The following is a 17,489-nucleotide window of genomic DNA, read 5'->3' as shown; positions in this document are numbered from 1 at the left end:
AAGATTTAGTATTTAACTTTGGATAGCAGCCAAACAGTTAAAATATGTGTCAAAACAAGAGATAGTTTCATTTTCATTTGCTTTAGAGTTCTGCATCATTAGTTCTTTTAACACGCAGATCTACAGTTCTTTCTATGCAATCAGGAGCTGTTCTCAGTTTTAAACCAATGCTTAAGAGGCTGGTAACTAATGTTGTGGAGAAGAGCAGAAAGGCCTCATGGGCTCTATTTTCCTCCTTGAGAAGCTGGTGCTGGTGATAACGAGTAACACCTTGAATCAACTTTATCTGTCTAAGGAGGCTGGATTATTTTGGAAGTTGCAGCTAGTACATAACATCACTGTCACCTGTCAGATACAGGGAGGCAGTAACATATTCAACCTATTCTGCCCCTGCTGCACTGGCTGTCTGCTTCCCAACTCAATTCAAGGTGCTAGTTCTCTCCCTTAAAGCCTTTCATGACCTGAGACACATATAGTTTAGATATAAATTCTATTAACCCAGTTGTGATATACACTCTGAGGCAGATCCCACCCCATGTACCCACATACTCCAAGATTAAGGAACAACTTTTCTAATGAGATCTGAGTCGTATGGTTCCCATAAACTTTCAGAGGAAAGTGCCATTTCCCCATGACTGTCATATTGGAATTTGTAAGATGGCTTCACATTTAAATATAAAATGTAGTAGTTACTTCTACAATGCTGCAAAAGAAGTCCTTTTCACAGTTTTCCGTCTTCCCTTAGCAGTTTCATTTAGCATACCAATTAAACGGTGTTTTCACATGACATTTAGCTACAACCTTGTGCACACCTTGTGGTGACTACTTTGGAGTAAACATGTATAATATCAAGCTGTAGTGGTGGCAGTGATTTTTGTGTGTGTCTATAGGACAATCCTTGCAAAGATTTTAAAATGATTCTATTAAGCTTTCTATTCTACATTAATAATATTCATACATGCATATTACCAGCCAAAGAGTAGCTCCAAGGTGCAGTGGTTAAGGTGTTGGACTACAACCTGGGAGACCAGGGTTCAAATCCGCACAGAGCCATGTAGCTCACTGGGTGACCTTGGGCCAGTCACTGCCTCAGCCTCAGAGGAAGGCAATGGTAAACCCCCTCTGAATACCGCTTACCATGAAAACCCTATTCATGGGGTCGCCATGACTCGGAATTGACTTGAAGGCAGTCCATTTCATTTTCATTTGAAAACATCACAACTCATGACCAATGCCATGTTGTACTCAAACAGCTCTAAGAGGGAAATCTAAGATCAAGGTCTATTTTATTATTAAAATTGCATTAATGATGCTTAACTTCATGACAGTGTAAATAATATAGCAAGTCACCCTTTACAATTGTGCAACACCACAGTATAACAAAGTTTCCAAATCGATTTTATTTTCCAACATAATATATGTACAACTAAGCTTTCAGATACTTTCTCTCATCAGTTCAGCTAACTTTATTTGTAATTTATACATTCAAGTAGAATAAGCGTAATATTTTGATCTAAAGATTCATTTAGAAACCTTATGCAGTACATTTCATATTTTTTGGTGTTCAGAGTTTTATTATTTTGTTCCAACAGCAGAAGATTTGTACATTTGATGTTACTTTAAGCTTTGCCTATATTAGGAATTCATATATTTAACTGATAAGGAATGCATTTGAAATATATGGAATAAAATGCTGTACAATGCAATGACTTTGAAAAACACAGAGAAAAGCCTTGAGAAACTGTTAAGGCTAAATATCAAAGTATGTGTGGTTACATTTAGTTTCGGGTTGCGATATTCCAGGTTCTGAGGTGAAATACAGCTGAAAAGTCCTTTCTGTAGTATGTGTATTTCATTTGTTTTTGAAAGGCATCTGTTTTTTCTATTCTCCCTTGTAGCGAGGGGGTCTCTTTTCTTTAAAAGCAAGAAGACCTTCAATTCTATCTTTTGTTGGAATAGTCTACAATGAAGAAAATCATTTTCAGTGCCAATGTTAAAAGTTAAAGTCACATTTGCATGCACCTTCACCATATAGAGCTGTCAAGTTCCTTTCATAATACAGAAAGCTAAGAAAAACGGTAAGTTGAGCCATGATTACAACCTGCTCTGCAGCTGTTGTAAATCAATCATGCTTCTCTGTAGTCAATCTTTTGCTGATTTAAAACAGTGGAAGGGCTAGCAGTTTCACATATGATCCTCTTTCTGCACTGAGATTATCCTGATGAAGGAACATGTAAAGGCTTATCTTGTCATAAGTGTACAGGTTAGGAAGTAGCTTCCTAAACTGGGCACTTGCAGCAAAGTTAGGAACATTCATGCTGTACTTAGGTGAATGAGATTTCCCAAGCTTGATTCAGGATGGGTTTCCCTAAAAGAAGGTAATTTAGGCTCAATCTTGCATAAACAAAAATTAGCCTTGTTACTGAACTCAGTTCTGGGGGCAAATCTGAGTGAATGGTGAAGGTGATCATTCCAGATAGCTGTGGAGTGGAGTGGAATGGAAGAAGAGCTTTCATCAAGAAGCTGTGGCTCATGGCTGAAGCAGGCCTAAATGTCTGCCTTGAGGGCAGAAGTGTTTTGCTATCTGGAACGTGACAAATAAAAATGCTGACAAGGCCTTAGCCAAACTAAGACAATGCACTGATGTAAAGATAAAAAAATGTTACTCCATGTATTTAGCAACACTGGGTGACCTTTGTGAGTCTTCCCATACCCTTTATTAAGGCTTGGGATCATGTCAGCCCCTGAAACAATAAGAAACTGTTTCTGCAGGTATTTATTCCATGACCTGTTATTTACCAATTGTCATGGAGAACATTTGACAGGATAAAGAGAATGGGGAGAGAGTTGCAGATGTTGGAGAAGGGCCTGGGAGACCATGGAGGAAAGACTTCCTGAAACACTGTCAGCCCTGGGCCCGATAGTCCGGTTAGCATTTCTGCTGAGGAAGGCCTCAGCAGCCCCCCTCACCTGAGGCAGAGTGAGAAATGTAGTCTACCCTCATTGCTGGCACCTAGCCCAGACTTATTCATTCAGCAGCTAGGCCTTAATGAATCTGCTGGACAATTCCAGAGATAAGGAGGGTGAATCTTCACAGAGTCAGAGCTGACAGTTTCCCCAAGGTCACACAGATGGAAGAGATGGTTACAACTTGAGGAATTATCCTCTTTTCCCAGGAGAACCCCCCACCTTGCTTCAGACTGGAAAATGCTAGATTTAGCTTATAGAGTGCCTGCCCCCCTCTCTTTTTATTTGGAGTGTCTTGATGTGAGAGCTTTGTTGCAACAACTTTCCATTGCTTCCACAACCTAGCTGCACCTGCTGGTGTTCTGTATCCTGATTCATGCCTAGTATGATTTGATGCTATGTTCCTGCACTAACTTCTGGAATAAAACTCTGCAAAAGCCAGTCTTCGAGTCCTGAGTCTGCTGTTCTAGTTGGGAGCCAGGATACCATATACAACTGAATTTTAGTGAAAAGAAGTGGGAAGAGAAAAGGACAAATCAGAACAGAGAAAATTTGGAGTGTCATTAAGGATCAAACAGAGGCTGCACTCAGTGCTAGAGCTTTACTACTACTACTACTTCACATAATTTTATTTTTGCTTAGCTCCAACTTTTTTTAAATAGGTTTTTGCTTGTTCTGAGGCCTTTGGAGCCCAGTTTGCCTTCTCTGGGAGAAAAAGAAATTTCTTGCTTTGAACCTGTCCCTTCTTCATTTTGGGGCTGGAGCCTTTGGCTCAAACAATTTTGAACAGATTCAGCTTTCATATACAGATAAAATTTATATCCCACCCTTCTAGAAGGAGACCAGGGCAGCAAACAAATATACTAAAACCACTCTAAAATATCTTAAAAACAAAACACTTTAAAACATATTAAAACAAAGCACCTTTAAAACTTAAAAAAGCTTTAAAAATCTAAAAAATAATTCCAATACGGACACAGACTGGGATACATACATGGCTTTATTTTCCCCATGTAATCGCTGTATTTTATTTTACCTGCATACACTGTTCCTTTTATTACCCCCTTCCCTAAGATTCATTTATAAATAATATGCCATTTATTTCTCTTTGATATTATTATGCTTTCATCTTTCATGAACTAAAATGTTCTGCAAATGTATTTGTAATAAATTTTACAAACCGTTTTTAACTTCTAGTCATATCTGGTCACCACCTCTCACCCACTGGGATTAATTAAAGACCTCACTTTCAAGCATCTTTGAAGCTCAGACCCATTCCAAGCTAATGATACCAACAACAATATAAAGCGGGTTGGAGATTTCTCCCCCATCTTTCCTTTCCCCCAAAACATACCTGGAGGCAATGATGAGAGGTGTTGCTGTCACTGTTGGAATACTACAGCATCCTGGGTGCCAAGATATTTGGAAATGTAAGGTTTCTAGAACTTCTGAGACATGATTAGGAACCCAAAATTTTCTTGGGCACCCACAATGCTAATGCAGGGTTCCAGGTCCTAATAAAGGTACAACAGCAGCCCTTCCAATCACTGTCACTGTGAGTTAAGTTTCAATGGGAACGAAAGGTAGGTAGCTATAGTGATGAAGAGGGACCATGCTGGGAAGCATAGCTAATTACAAGCTGACCCTCAGAGAGGTTGTAATTTGCACAGACATTCTGAAGTGGAGATGCTTGAGCTCTGAACTTCCCAATTCCAAACTTTGGCAGATCACTACACCTTAATTGGGACAATATATATATTTTGTAGGGAAAATATCATGTGTAGAAGCAAACTGAGGGCCCATCCCTCAGATACTTTACAAAGAGGTAGCCAACATACTGCCCTCCAGATGTCGTTTGGACTCCTCCATGCATCCCTGATTATTTGGCCACACTAGCTGGGACTGACTGAGGTTGGGAGTCCAGCAACACCTGGAAGGCACCATATTGTTTACCCTGCATTAGTACCTTATAGGAATATTTACCATTCACTTTAACATGGAGACACTAAGTGGATGACGTATTCATTCAGCATAATGGATAAATAAGTTCTCTATTATTCTCACAAAAATACAGAATGCTTGAGACATTTCCAGATCTCCACTAGAAAATATGTGCACTATTAATAGTAAAAGCTACTTTTACATTAGGTTATAGCAATGTAAATGCAAGTCGCTGATTACTAATATTCAGAGATGGAAGAATATTTACAATCTTTGATTCAGGGGTTTGTTTTCACAAACTGAGTTACATACCTGAGCATAACAAGCTTCTTCAATTGCTAAACCTGTTAACAAGTCCACCTGTGAAAACCAATACATGAAATGTAGGAAAAAGATTTTTATATCATAAGCGCTCTGGAGACAACTAAGAAATGAATTCTTAGCAAAAATAATGGTAAATCTTGAGAAGTACTTCTACAATCTTAGGCCAAATTTCACACTTATATACAAAGAGTTTGAACATACCAGGTTTGGGCATGATCTTTTATTATTATTACAATTATATCTATGCTGAAATTGCAACAATAAATATGAAAGTTTGCTAATTTCTTCAGATTAATCTAAGATTAGAAGCTAAACAGAAGCTAAACATATCCTGTACTCTGGTTATTTTATTTTATAATATATATTCGTATCATGCCAAAGCTACATCCAGTTTTTTGAGACTTGTGTGAGAAGTGGTAAATTCAGTGTTATTTTACAAAAACAGAAATACAGTGTAATGAAAACCTGAGCCCAGTAGTCCAGAGTTTATGAACAGGTACCACAGCAAGAAACTTGAAGGATAGTGAGATGAAATCAACAAGAAGCAGTCTCATTAAAAACCAGGGACATTTAAAAAAACAGTTTGAGAATTCAGTTTGAGGTTCTGTTTCAAGGAAATCCCATCAATAACTGTGCTGAGTACCTGATGATGTGCTTATCTGCCTCTGCATCATATCCCTAACAAACTTTACAGAACCATTTATAAATGCTTTTATTTTAAACAGGTATCATACATGTATATAAACCAATATAGATCAGCACCAAATCTTTAGAATATTGGGCTAAGGAACACAAGGTAAGCTGGCTTTTGGCCAATTGCCTTCCTGAAACAGGGGAAAGGATATTGCTCAATTAACATTTAGGATATGTCTGACCATTTTCAATTTTCAAGCCCATTTTTGTACTCCTGTTGTGTACCGAATATCAGGACAATTTCATGCTACCCTCAGTACAACTAGTTAGGAAATAAAATAATTAGGAAATAAAATAATTAGTCAAATACCACATCTGCAAATAGAAGTCTGCCAGTCCTGATAACAGTATGATATGAGCAAAAGAGTGATTCTTGAGTGTACAAGGAAATCGGATCAGGTTGCCAAATTCAGCAATTCTTCTAGATTAAATAAAATTACTTTCTGTGAAAGGTGAGATAATGGGCACAAACCCAGTTCATGTTAGTCCTTTTAAAATTAGTTATGATGGTGGGACACCTGTGGATCAGAATTGGTCCTTGATCCCGTGTGTGTGTGTGTGTGTTTAGGGCAGAATTTATGTTGCTACAAATGTGGGCGGGAGGGTAGTGCCATAATTTTAAGCTCCATGCCCCTCACGACCACTTTCTTCCCAGTGGGACTCAGAAACAAGAAGTAACCCCACTAAGGAAAAAATGACAAGAGATGCAGTTTCAGGGGAAATTTTGAACACAGTTCCCTCCCCCTACTGTGCTTTGAATAATTTAACCACATCTGCTTTATAGGTATTTGATACAAACCACATCAGACTGTGCTGCTGTCACATCTACTTTGCCCCTTAACTGGTAAGTAACTTTAAGAACTGGTTCCTGAGTTTGCTTATTTCCTTCTCCTTTCCCATTCCTTTTTCCTTTTGCAGTATGTCTACATTGCAAGTGTGAGACCATCTTGTTTTTTATTTATCTGTAAGCTGTTCTGGGAACAGGGTAAAAAAAATATTTTAAATAAATAAACAAATTGAGACAGGCCCAAACATTTTTCTTACCTCCATTCCTTGATTGATGGCCAGTTTTGCAACTCTCATTGCTACTGGCCCCTAAAATTAAAAATAGACTAGATTGAGGCTTTTATATACAAAGCAGGATATCTAATAAAAGTGTTCAAATATTGATGTCATTTTAGTACTCTCAGATTCGACAGCAATATTAATAACCGTGACAAGACCCAGTTTTCTACTACTCTGCTAAGAAAATACCACAGAACACAAGGACATTTTTGCATAAGAGTTGGGTTTTTTATAATTTTGACATGGTGATCTCAAAAAACATGCGGATGGATCAACAGTTTTGGATGCTGACTGTGTCTGCCACTCAAGGAAGCGCTTTTTTATAACTCATGTCAGCACTGCCTGAGAAATGTGAAACTAAATCTAAAGATGATTTTCTGCTTGGAGGAAAGCTTACAGACGGCTCTTGCAAAACTAGAGCAGTAAGAACTGCTATAAAACATACCAATTTAGCATTGCACAGAATCTTTCACTAATGTTACAATACATAGCTTAATGCTTCTTCAGAATTACTGGATAAGGACTGACAGTTGGCAATTGGATGGGGTTGCACTCCCTGTAAAAAATCAAGTGCTCCGTTCCCCTGGACTCAGCAGTATTGGTGAATGCGGGTGGCTACAAGTGCCTTTTACCAGGTTAGGGTGGCACCCCAGCTATGACTGTTATCTAGAAAAAAGTGGGCTTTACCTCAATTCCTCATGCCCAGGTTACTTCTAGACTACTGTATTGTGCTTTATGTTTGGCTGTTTTTATTTTTATTTATTTATTTTATGTGGGGCTGCCTTTAAAGAAAGCTCAGACACTTCAGTTGGTACAGTACACAGGAGCCTGAAAGCTTGTTAGGGCTAAGTGTTATATCAGCTGCACCAGTTAGCTGTTCACTTCTGAGCCCAATTTAAAGGCTCGGTATTGCTTGTTAAAGCCCTTAGCAGTATGAGACCAGCTTATTTATTTGTTTTATTTTATTATTAGATTGATATCCCACCCTTTCTCCCAGTAGGAGCCCAGGGCACCAAACAAAAGCACTAAAAACACTCTAAACATCATAAAAACAGACTTTAAAATATATTACAACAAAACATCCTTAAAAGCATATTAAAACAAACATCTTTAAAAATATTTTTTTAAAAAACAAAAGCTTTAAAAACGTATTAAAAAACAATTCCTAACACAGACGCATTCTGGGATAAAGTCTCTATTTAAAAGGCTTGTTGAAAGAAGAAGGTCTTCAGCCAAAAAGATAACAGACATGGCTCCTGTTAAATACTTAAGGGGAGGAAACTCCAAAGGGACACTAAAAGCCCACTTCCTATATCATGTGGAATGGACCTTCTGGTAAGATGGTATCTACAGGAGGCCCTCATCTGCAGAACGTAATGATCGACTGGGTATCTAAGGGATAAGAGAGTCTTTCAGGTATCCTGGTCCAAAGCTGTACAGGGCTTTGTACACCAAAACCAGAACCTTGAACTTAGCCCAGTAGCTAATAGGTAGCCAGTGCAATTCTTTCAGCAGCAGGGTGACATGTTGGCGATAACCTGCCTCATTGAGCAGTTGCACTGCCACATTTTTCACCAGCTGCAGCTTCCGGACCAACCTCAAGGACAGCCCCACATACAGCGCATTACACTAATCCAGCCTAGAGATTACCAGGGCGTGGACAACAGTGGACAGGCTATCCCAATCCAGAAATGGCCATAGCTGTCTCACCAACCAAAGTTGGTAAAAGGCACTCCTAGCCACTGAGGTCTCCTGAGCCTCTGGCGATGAAGATGGATCCAGCAAGACCCCCAAACTATGGACTTGCTCTTTCAGGGGGAGTACAACCCCATCCAAAACAGGCAACTGACCAATTATCTGAACTCAGGAACCACCAATTCACAGCACCTCCATCTTGCTAGAATTCAGAGCCAGTTTATTGGGCCTCATCCAGCCCGTCACTGAGTCCAGGCAGTGGTCCAGGGCTTGCATGGCCTCTCTTGATTCAGTTGTTACAGAGAAATAGAGCTGAGTATCGTCAGCATACTGCTGACACCTTGCCCCAGTTCTCCTGATGACTGCTCCCAAGGGCTTCATATAGATGTTAAACAGCATGGGGGACAAGATGGTACCCTGTGGCATCCCATAGCACAACTGCCAGGGGGCTGAAAGACAACCATCCAATGCTATTCTCTCAAAACGACTCTAGAGATAAGATGGGAACCACTGTAAAACAGTGCCTCCGATACCCACGCCATCAAGTCGGCCCAGAAGGATACCATGGTCAATTATATCAAAAGCTGCTGAGAGATCAAGTAAGAATAATGGGGTCCCACTCTCCCCATGCTTCTCCTGATAAAGGTTGATTCAGTCCTGTAACCAGGCCTGAACCCAGACTGGAATGGGTCAAGATAATCTGTTTCATCCAAGAGTGCTTGCAAATGCTGTGCCACAAGATTCTCAGTCACCTTCCCTAAAAAGAGGGTATTTGCGACAGGGCAGTAGTAGTCGCAAATCAATGGGTCCAGGGTGGGCTTTTTCAGGAGCAGTCGGATCACCACCTCTTTCAGGGCGGCTGGAACCACTCCCTCCCACAACAACATGTTGACCACTCTCTGGATCCACTTGGTCAAACCCCCTTGGCAAGCTTTAATAAGTCAAGAAGGGGAAGAGTCAAGAGGACATGTTGCTGGCTGCATTGCTGTAAGCATCTTGCCCACATCATCAGGCCACATCAACTGAAACCGATCCCAAGAAGTTGCAGCAGGTGTTGCACTAGGGATGGGAATGGGGCAACAAGACTGCTAAGGAGGCAAGCAACTTTACCCTCTAAGTGCCTTGAAAACAATTCATAGCGGGCCTCTGAAGAGTCTAAAACTCAATTTCCTAGAGTTGATGTCAACAGGCCCCTGACAATACGGAAAAGCTCTACTGGATGGCTACTTGAGGATGCGATGGTGGCACAGAAGTGGGCCTTCTTCACCGCCCTCATTACCCCACAGTAGGCAATATTATGATGTTTTATTCTTGCCCAATCAGCCTCACAGCACGTATTTCGCCACTTGCACTCTAGCTGTTGTCCAGCCTGTTTCATTGCTCTTAGTTCACTGATGTACCAAGTTGCAAACCAGGCTCCACAGTGCCAGAGAGGATGCTCACGGGCAATCGTGTCTAGAGCCAGACATGCCTCGCCGTTCCACAGTGTGACAAGGTCTTCAATAGGGTCACCTGCTCTATCTACTAGGAACTGCCCCAGAGTATTCAGGAATCCAGTGGATTCTATTAGCCTCTAGGGGCAGACCATCTTAATCTGTCCACCACCCCTGCAGAGGACCAGAGCCATAAGTCTAAACTTCACCAGAAAATGGTCTGACCATGACAATGGGGGTGACATCCACCCCCCTCATCTCCAAGTTGTCAGTGACAACTTGAGACAGCCCTATGGTCGTCATGGAGGCTATGAAGTCCCGAGCCAGAACACCAGAGGCAGCCTCAGCATGGACATTTAAATCACCCAGGACTATCGTTCTGGGCTCCTCCCATACCACAGCCAGAACGGCCTCCACCAGCTCGGTCAGAGAAGTTGCCAATCAGCAGGGTGGATGGTACACCCTAGTTTACTGTCTCCTTGGCCTGACAACAGGTGTGGGCCCTCACAGCCAGCTCTAAGACAGAGTGGTTTCCTGGTGACTGAGATGGAAGTTCTGTAGACCACAGCAACTCCTTCCCCGCCCCCAGCCCTGCAGCCTGTGCTAGTGTTGCACCAAGTATCTAGGTGGGCAAAGCTGGGTCAGATCAATTCTTCCCAATTCACCCACCCAGGTCTCAGTAATGCACACCAAACTGGCACTTTCACCCATGATCAAATCATGGATGAGTGTGGTCTTATCGTGTACTGATCTGGCATTAAACAACAACATACACAGGCTAGTGGGCACAGCAGATGAGCAATGAGGAACCCGTCCATGAGAGGAGTGGGAGCGAGGGACAAGGCGTAAATAGCCTTGTCCTTTTCTTCTATGGTAGCTCACCACCTCCCCAAGGCTATACCTCCTGGTGTCCATAATCACTGAAATTGGGGTGGCATCACCCATGTTGCTCCTCACTAAGACTCCTCCTAAACACTTGATATGGACACAAGAGCCCACCAACAAAACCTACTTGAATCAGTTATCCCAGTAGGCCTCTGAGAAAATTGGGAACAGTCAGATCCACTCAATATTTTTCACATAGGGCACATCTACTCCCCCCATCTCACACCCAGGGAGGGCCAGCCTTCTGTCAGTTGCAGACTCTCACTCTAAAGGCATCTGGCGACTTTCTCTTGTTGTTCAATTCACTGCACAGGCTCTCACCCTGTGCAGGAACTACACATGCGCCATACGCCCTCCCCACTACCAATCTCCTCTAGACTGGTTTTAAAAAATAGAAGGGGGTAGCGCCCTTGCCCTTGGGACTCCCCAAGGGGCTCCCCCCCTTTGGTGTCGCCCCTGCCAGCGGCAGACCCACCACTCAGGAGCAGCCAGGCTTTTATACCCCTGACCTAGCCAGGAGCTGATGCAAGAGGCTTCAAGATTGTCTGCTGCCTCTCTCTGCAGTCAGGGGTTCACAGTCCTTGCAGTTCTTACCTGGGACCTCAGCTGTCTCAAGAGACAGCAACCCAGAGGAGTGAGCAAGCAAGCATCCAGATGCTCAGGTACTCATTCCCAGGGCAGGTCTTCTACAGTCCCCAGTGCTGCAGCTGTTTCCAAGGATCCAAAGGGCAGCCAGGCTTTTATGCCTCCTGACCCAGCCAGGAACTTATCTGAAGAATCACCTCTCTCCCATGAACCTGTGTGGGGTTAAGATTAGCCACAGCAGCTCTGCTAACCTGCTTATCACCGCGGTCCATTAGATTAGTGGGCACAAGAGACAGGTGGCCCAGTATCAGCAAAATTTCCTCCCAAGAACTTTATGTCTGGTTCCTTCCCAATTTAAATGTATCCTAAAAACTTCTATTATTATTTTGATCTTTTAGTTAGGGGAGGATTTTAAGTTGTTGCTGTTCTCTGTTTTGAGTCACGTTAAAGTGTTTGTTTTATCTGGATTGCTGGAGTGGACTAGACTATGCTTTATGAACTGCCGCTTAAGATTAAATGTATACTGTTCTATATTTTTGAATTGTTTTATGATATTGTTTGTGAGTAGCCCTCAGAGCTTTTTATTCTGAAAAGTGGCATAAAAATCCTGAAATAAGGAGAAAGTGAAAGTTACTTTAATCTCAAAATTAAAGGTTTTACCAGATAATAATTTCCAAGAGTCATAATCCTTTCTACTACCTTGCAACATTTTCTCTCATTCTGTTTACATTTGGTCCATAACAATCTATGAACTTCCAACATCACTCTCGCATCTTTTTCCCAAATGTCTTTTCTCCGTATTGTTTCATCAAGTGGGCGTCTTTCATACTATTTCATCCTATCTTCAATTAATTTCAGCATTCATATTACCCTAATATGATGCTCTGTGTGCCTTTTTAAGTTGCACAAGTTTACCATAATAGCAATGTTTTATTAAACACTGTTAGACAGGAAGGAATATAAAGCAAGCAACAGATTTGAAAATTACTTGCTGGGGCTAGCATTAGCTGGAGTCAAGTGTAACTGCTTGTCTCAACTGGACAAAAGCTGCTAAAGGAACTAATTATAGATCCTGGTTACAGTACAGGTTATTCTACAAACACATTGAACATACTGATTGATCTCATTATTTGTCCAACTGCATCAAACAATGGCCTGGTTTGCATGTCATGGTAAGCCAAACTATGATTTACTGGAATACATGGGCTCCCAATGCTTGGCTTAGCATATTGTCTGAACCCTGGTGGTTAAGCTCTCTCCTTGCTAACCACAAACTGTTGACCAGGACAGGATAGACCAAAGAAACTGGAAAATGTAGGCATATAACTACTGAGGTGAAGCAAACAGCAACTACCATGTTTTGATATGTGAATGATGTGTGTCTGGTGCAAAACCACTAACAAGAAACAAACTAGATTTCTATCATCCACAAAATAAATGTTAAGATGTGCTCTCTTGAGCCATGTGAATGATAGAAGAATCTGCGAGCTATGTGTCTGAAGAATCTGCTATCACAATGACATTATATCAGTACACGAAGATCAGAGAGTAACCAAACAATTCATTATAAATATTTATAAAAGACATTATTTTAAAGAATATATAAAGCTACATACCTAAACACATTTACATGCATACAAATCCCATCAGTTAATGGAATTTGCTTGTGTTTAGAATTTGGCCCTCCAATTACAAAGTGTCTGTTCAATACTTTTTGTTCATGCAGAGAATCTGTAGATTTTAGTTTGGAAAACTGAATGGGCAATTCTAGAGACAAAGAAATAAAAACATTCACCATCGCAAGAATTCAATAAAGGCATGCCCTATTCTAATGACAGCATCATAGAAACAAACAGAGCTACGCATGTAAAACATGCATGGAAGATTTAAACATAAAGAGTAATAGAAGCCTTAAAGGTTCATCTTCAATTCACAATTGTAAAGTTACAACAACAAAAATATAGATGGATTAAAAACACAGCTATAATAATGACAGAGGAAAGGATCTGCTTCTTATTATTTATTTTATTTATTATTTTATTTATACCCCGCCCTTCCTTCCAGCAGGAGCCCAGGGTGGGAAACAGAAACACTAAAAACACTTTAAAACATCATAAAAAGACCTTAAAATACATTAAAACAAACAACGTTAAAAACATTTTAAAAAAAACTTTAAAAACATCTTTTTTAAAAAAAGGGTTAAAGATATTAAAAGACCTATTAAAAGCAATGCTAACACAGACACAGAGTGGGATAGGTCTCAACTTAAAAGGCTTGTTGGAAGAGGAAAGTCTTCAAAAGGCGCCGAAAAGATAGCAGAGATGGCGCCTGTCTAATATTTAAGGGGAGGGAATTCCACAGGGTAGGTGCCGCCACACTAAAGGTCCGTTTCCTATATTGTACAGAACGAACCTCCTGATAAGATGGTATCTGCAGGAAGCCGTCACCTGCAGAGCGCAGTGATCGGCTGGGTATATAAGGGGTAAGATGGTCTTTCAGGTATCGTGGTCCCAAGCTGCATAGGGCTTTGTACACCAAAACTAGAATGTTGAACTTGGCCCGGTAGCAAATGGGCAGCCAGTACAGTTCTTTCAGCAGCGGAGAGACATGTTGGCGATACCCTGCCCCAGTGAGCAGTCTCGTTGCTGCATTTTGCACTAGCTGCAGCTTCTGGACCAACCTCAAGGACAGCCCCACATAGAGTGCATTACAGTAATCCAGCCTGGAGGTTACCAGCGCATGGACAACAGTGGTCAGGCTATCCTGGTCCAGAAATGGCCGCAGCTGTCTTACTAGCCAAAGCTGGTAAAAGCCACTCCTAGCCACGGAGGTCACCTGGGCCTATAGCGACAAAGATGGATCCAGGAGCTCCCCCAGACTACGGACCTGCTCTTTCACAGGGAGTACAACCCCATCCAAAGCAGGCAACTGCCAAATTATCTGAACTCGGGAACCAACAACCCACAGCGCCTCTGTCTTGCTAGGATTGAGAGCCAGTTTATTGGGCCTCATCCAGCCCACCACCAAGTCCAAACACCGGTCCAGGGCTTGCACAGCCTCTCCCGATTCAGATGTTACGGAGAAATAGAGCTGGGTGTCATCAGCATACTGCTGACACCTCGCCCCAAAGCTCCTGATGACTGCTTCCAAGGGCTTCATATAGATGTTAAACAGCATGGGGGACAAGATGGTACCCTGCGGCACCCCACAGCACAACTGCCAGGGGGCCGAAAGACAGTCACCCAATGCTATTCTCTGAGAGCGACCCTGGAGATAGGATCGGAACCACTCTAAAACAGTTCCTCCAATACCCAGCTCACCAAGTCTGCCCAGAAGGATACCATGGTCAATGGTATCAAAAGCTGCTGAGAGATCAAGTAAGAATAACAGGGTCACACTCCCCCTGCCCTTCTCCCGATAAAGGTCATCCATCAGGGCTACCAAGGCTGATTCAGTCCCATAACCAGGCCTGAACCCAGACTGGGATGGGTCTAGATAATCTGTTTCATCCAAGAGTACTTGCAACTGCTGCGCCACAACCCTCTCAATCACCTTCCCTAAAAGGGGGGTATTTGCAATTGGTCAGTAGTTGTCATAAACCAATGGGTCAAGGGTGGGCTTTTTCAGGAGTGGTCGGATCACCGCCTCCTTCAAGGCACCCGGAACTACCTGCAATGATGTGTTGACCACACTCTGTATCCACTTGGCAAGCTTTAGTAAGCCAAGAAGGGCAAGGGCCGAGAGGACACGTTGCTGGCCGCATCATCACAAGCACCTTGTCCACGTCATTAGGCCGCATCAACTGAAACCGTTCCCAAGAAGTTGCAGCAGACATTGCACTGGACACCACACTGGGGACTACAGTAGATGTGGAGGGGGTATCAAGACTACTACGGAGGCGAGCAACTTTACCCTCAAAGTGCCTAGCAAACAATTCAGTGGACCTCCGAAGGGTCCAAAACTCCATTTCCTGGAGCTGATGTCAACAGACTCCTGACAATACAGAAAAGCTCCACCGGATGGCTACTTGAGGATGCGATAGAGGCAGAGAAGTGGGCCTTCTTCGCCGCCCTCACCGCCACACAGTAGGCATGGTTATGATGTTTTACTCGTGCCCGATCAGCCTCACAGCACGTCTTTCGCCACTTGTGCTCTAGCCGTCGTCTTAAGATGAGCCCAAGTAGCACCATGAGTAAATGACAACTATTTTTTTTAATAATAATGTATTTAAATATATTTTGTGATAATCACTTTTTTTAAAGCTTTCCCAATTGTTTTCTCCACCCCAATGAAAATGAATGATAGGTTATACAGCGTTTTCCATTTGGACTGTACCTGAGGTAAGAATTCTTTTGCCAGAGCTAAAGCCCTTATATAGGCAGCATCCCCTGCTTCGTTCTGTTCCACCACATGACTGATCAATCCTATTGATTTTGCTTCTTCACCATCAACTACACGTGCCGAAAAGATTAGTTCTTTTGCCAGAGACACTCCAATTGTACGAGGAAGTCTTTGTGTCCCTCCTGTAGAAAGACACAAGAGAAAATGCAAATATTGATTCTGCCATAATTTTCCTTGACCAAGTAGTGCCATGAACCAGAGGAATATTTATTCAGTCCTTTATATTGCGCATCTTCTACTGTAAGTGTTCTCCAAGCAGCTGACAATAATAAAAATACATAACAAAACAAAAAACCCAAATAATTACACCAACAACACCCAAAAAGGAAGTGGGGAGAAAAATAGCAAGGAATATAAACCTTTAGACATGTGGTAAGAGGTCAAATTTCCTGAGGTAAAGGATTCCATAGTCTGCATGCTGCTTATGAAAAGGCCCAATCACACACCCCAGCCTTCCACACTTCACACACAATGAGAAGAACATGCAAAAGAACCTCCTCCCATGATCTCACGATAGAGGTAGGTTCGTGGAGGAGTCAAACCTTCAAATATCCACTTCCCAAGCCATTTATGGCTTTAAAAGGTAAGAAGCAGCATTTTGAGTTGGGCTCAGAAACATACTGGAAGATAGTGCAGCTGATATTACTGGCAAAACATGGTCACATGACCAGGCTCCTGTCAGTAGCCTCACCACCACATTTTGCACCAATTTCAGTTTCCTAATATTTTTCAAGGGTTACTCAAAGTAGAACACACAGTAGAAATATACCCTCAAAGTAACAAATGCAGATGCAACTGAAGGTAAGATGTTTGTAGAAAAGGCTGCAATTGCCACAATAGCCAAAGCTGAGCAAAAGCACTTTTGGCTACAGCTGCTTGCTTGCCAATTCAGGACCAAGTCTGGTCCAGGAGCACTCTCATACTGTGTATCTGCTCTTTCAGAAAGAGTGCAATCCTGGCTAGAAAACATTGAATACCTCTTTCCAGATCAGCCTTCCCTCTTATCATCAACACCTCTGTCTTGTCTAGCTTAAGCTTGAGTTTGTTTTCCCACATTCACTCCTTCATTGATCTCTCATGCATTGATTCAGTACTTTCATGGCTTCCCTAGAATCAGTGAAAAGGAGACAAGAGAGCTGGGCGTCATTAGCATACTGATGACATTGTATTCCAAATTTCCAGATGTCCTCTCCCATTAACTTCATGTGGATATCAAACACAGCGGTCAATAAGAAACCTTCTGGGACCCCAAAAGCTAATGGCAATGTGGGATAAGTAGAAGTCCCCAAATATATTCTGAAACCTACGAGGAACAACTAAGAGTCATTGTAACACAGTGGCTCCCTCCCCATTCACTTTAGATGCTTAGGAAGATAGCACAACTGATGGTATCAAAAGCCACTGATTGGTCCAACTGAACTAACAGTGACACACACACCACATCTATTTCCCCTCATAGATAGGTCACCCCCACAGTTCCCATCACAAATAGGCCACCAT

At 42.0% G+C, this 17,489-nt stretch overlaps 1 protein-coding gene across 7 annotated transcripts in view; it reads right to left on the bottom strand.

The window, feature by feature from the left end:
- Positions 1–1,381: 1,381 nt before the first annotated feature.
- The window catches only part of AUH (AU RNA binding methylglutaconyl-CoA hydratase), a 69,741-nt gene continuing 53,633 nt past the window's right edge, over positions 1,382–17,489 (bottom strand). For 5 of the 7 annotated variants that reach the window (XM_061625820.1, XM_061625793.1, XM_061625831.1 and 2 more), the window contains 4 exons: positions 15,924–16,111; positions 6,970–7,020; positions 5,221–5,268; positions 1,382–1,960 (listed from right to left, as the gene is read on the bottom strand). In XM_061625820.1, coding sequence (XP_061481804.1) covers positions 1,883–1,960; positions 5,221–5,268; positions 6,970–7,020; positions 15,924–16,111 — 365 coding nt within the window. In that variant the 3' untranslated portion in view covers positions 1,382–1,882. Of the gene's footprint in view, positions 1,961–5,220; positions 5,269–6,969; positions 7,021–13,204; positions 13,356–15,923; positions 16,112–17,489 lie in introns of those variants that run through there. The other 2 variants (XR_009762450.1, XM_061625801.1) reach the window with 2 other exon arrangements.

Source organism: Rhineura floridana, chromosome 1 (assembly GCF_030035675.1).
Source record: "Rhineura floridana isolate rRhiFlo1 chromosome 1, rRhiFlo1.hap2, whole genome shotgun sequence".
NCBI lineage: Eukaryota > Metazoa > Chordata > Lepidosauria > Squamata > Rhineuridae > Rhineura > Rhineura floridana.
The sequence above is the reverse complement of the archived record's forward strand: the minus strand, read 5'-3'. Positions and strand labels throughout refer to the sequence as shown.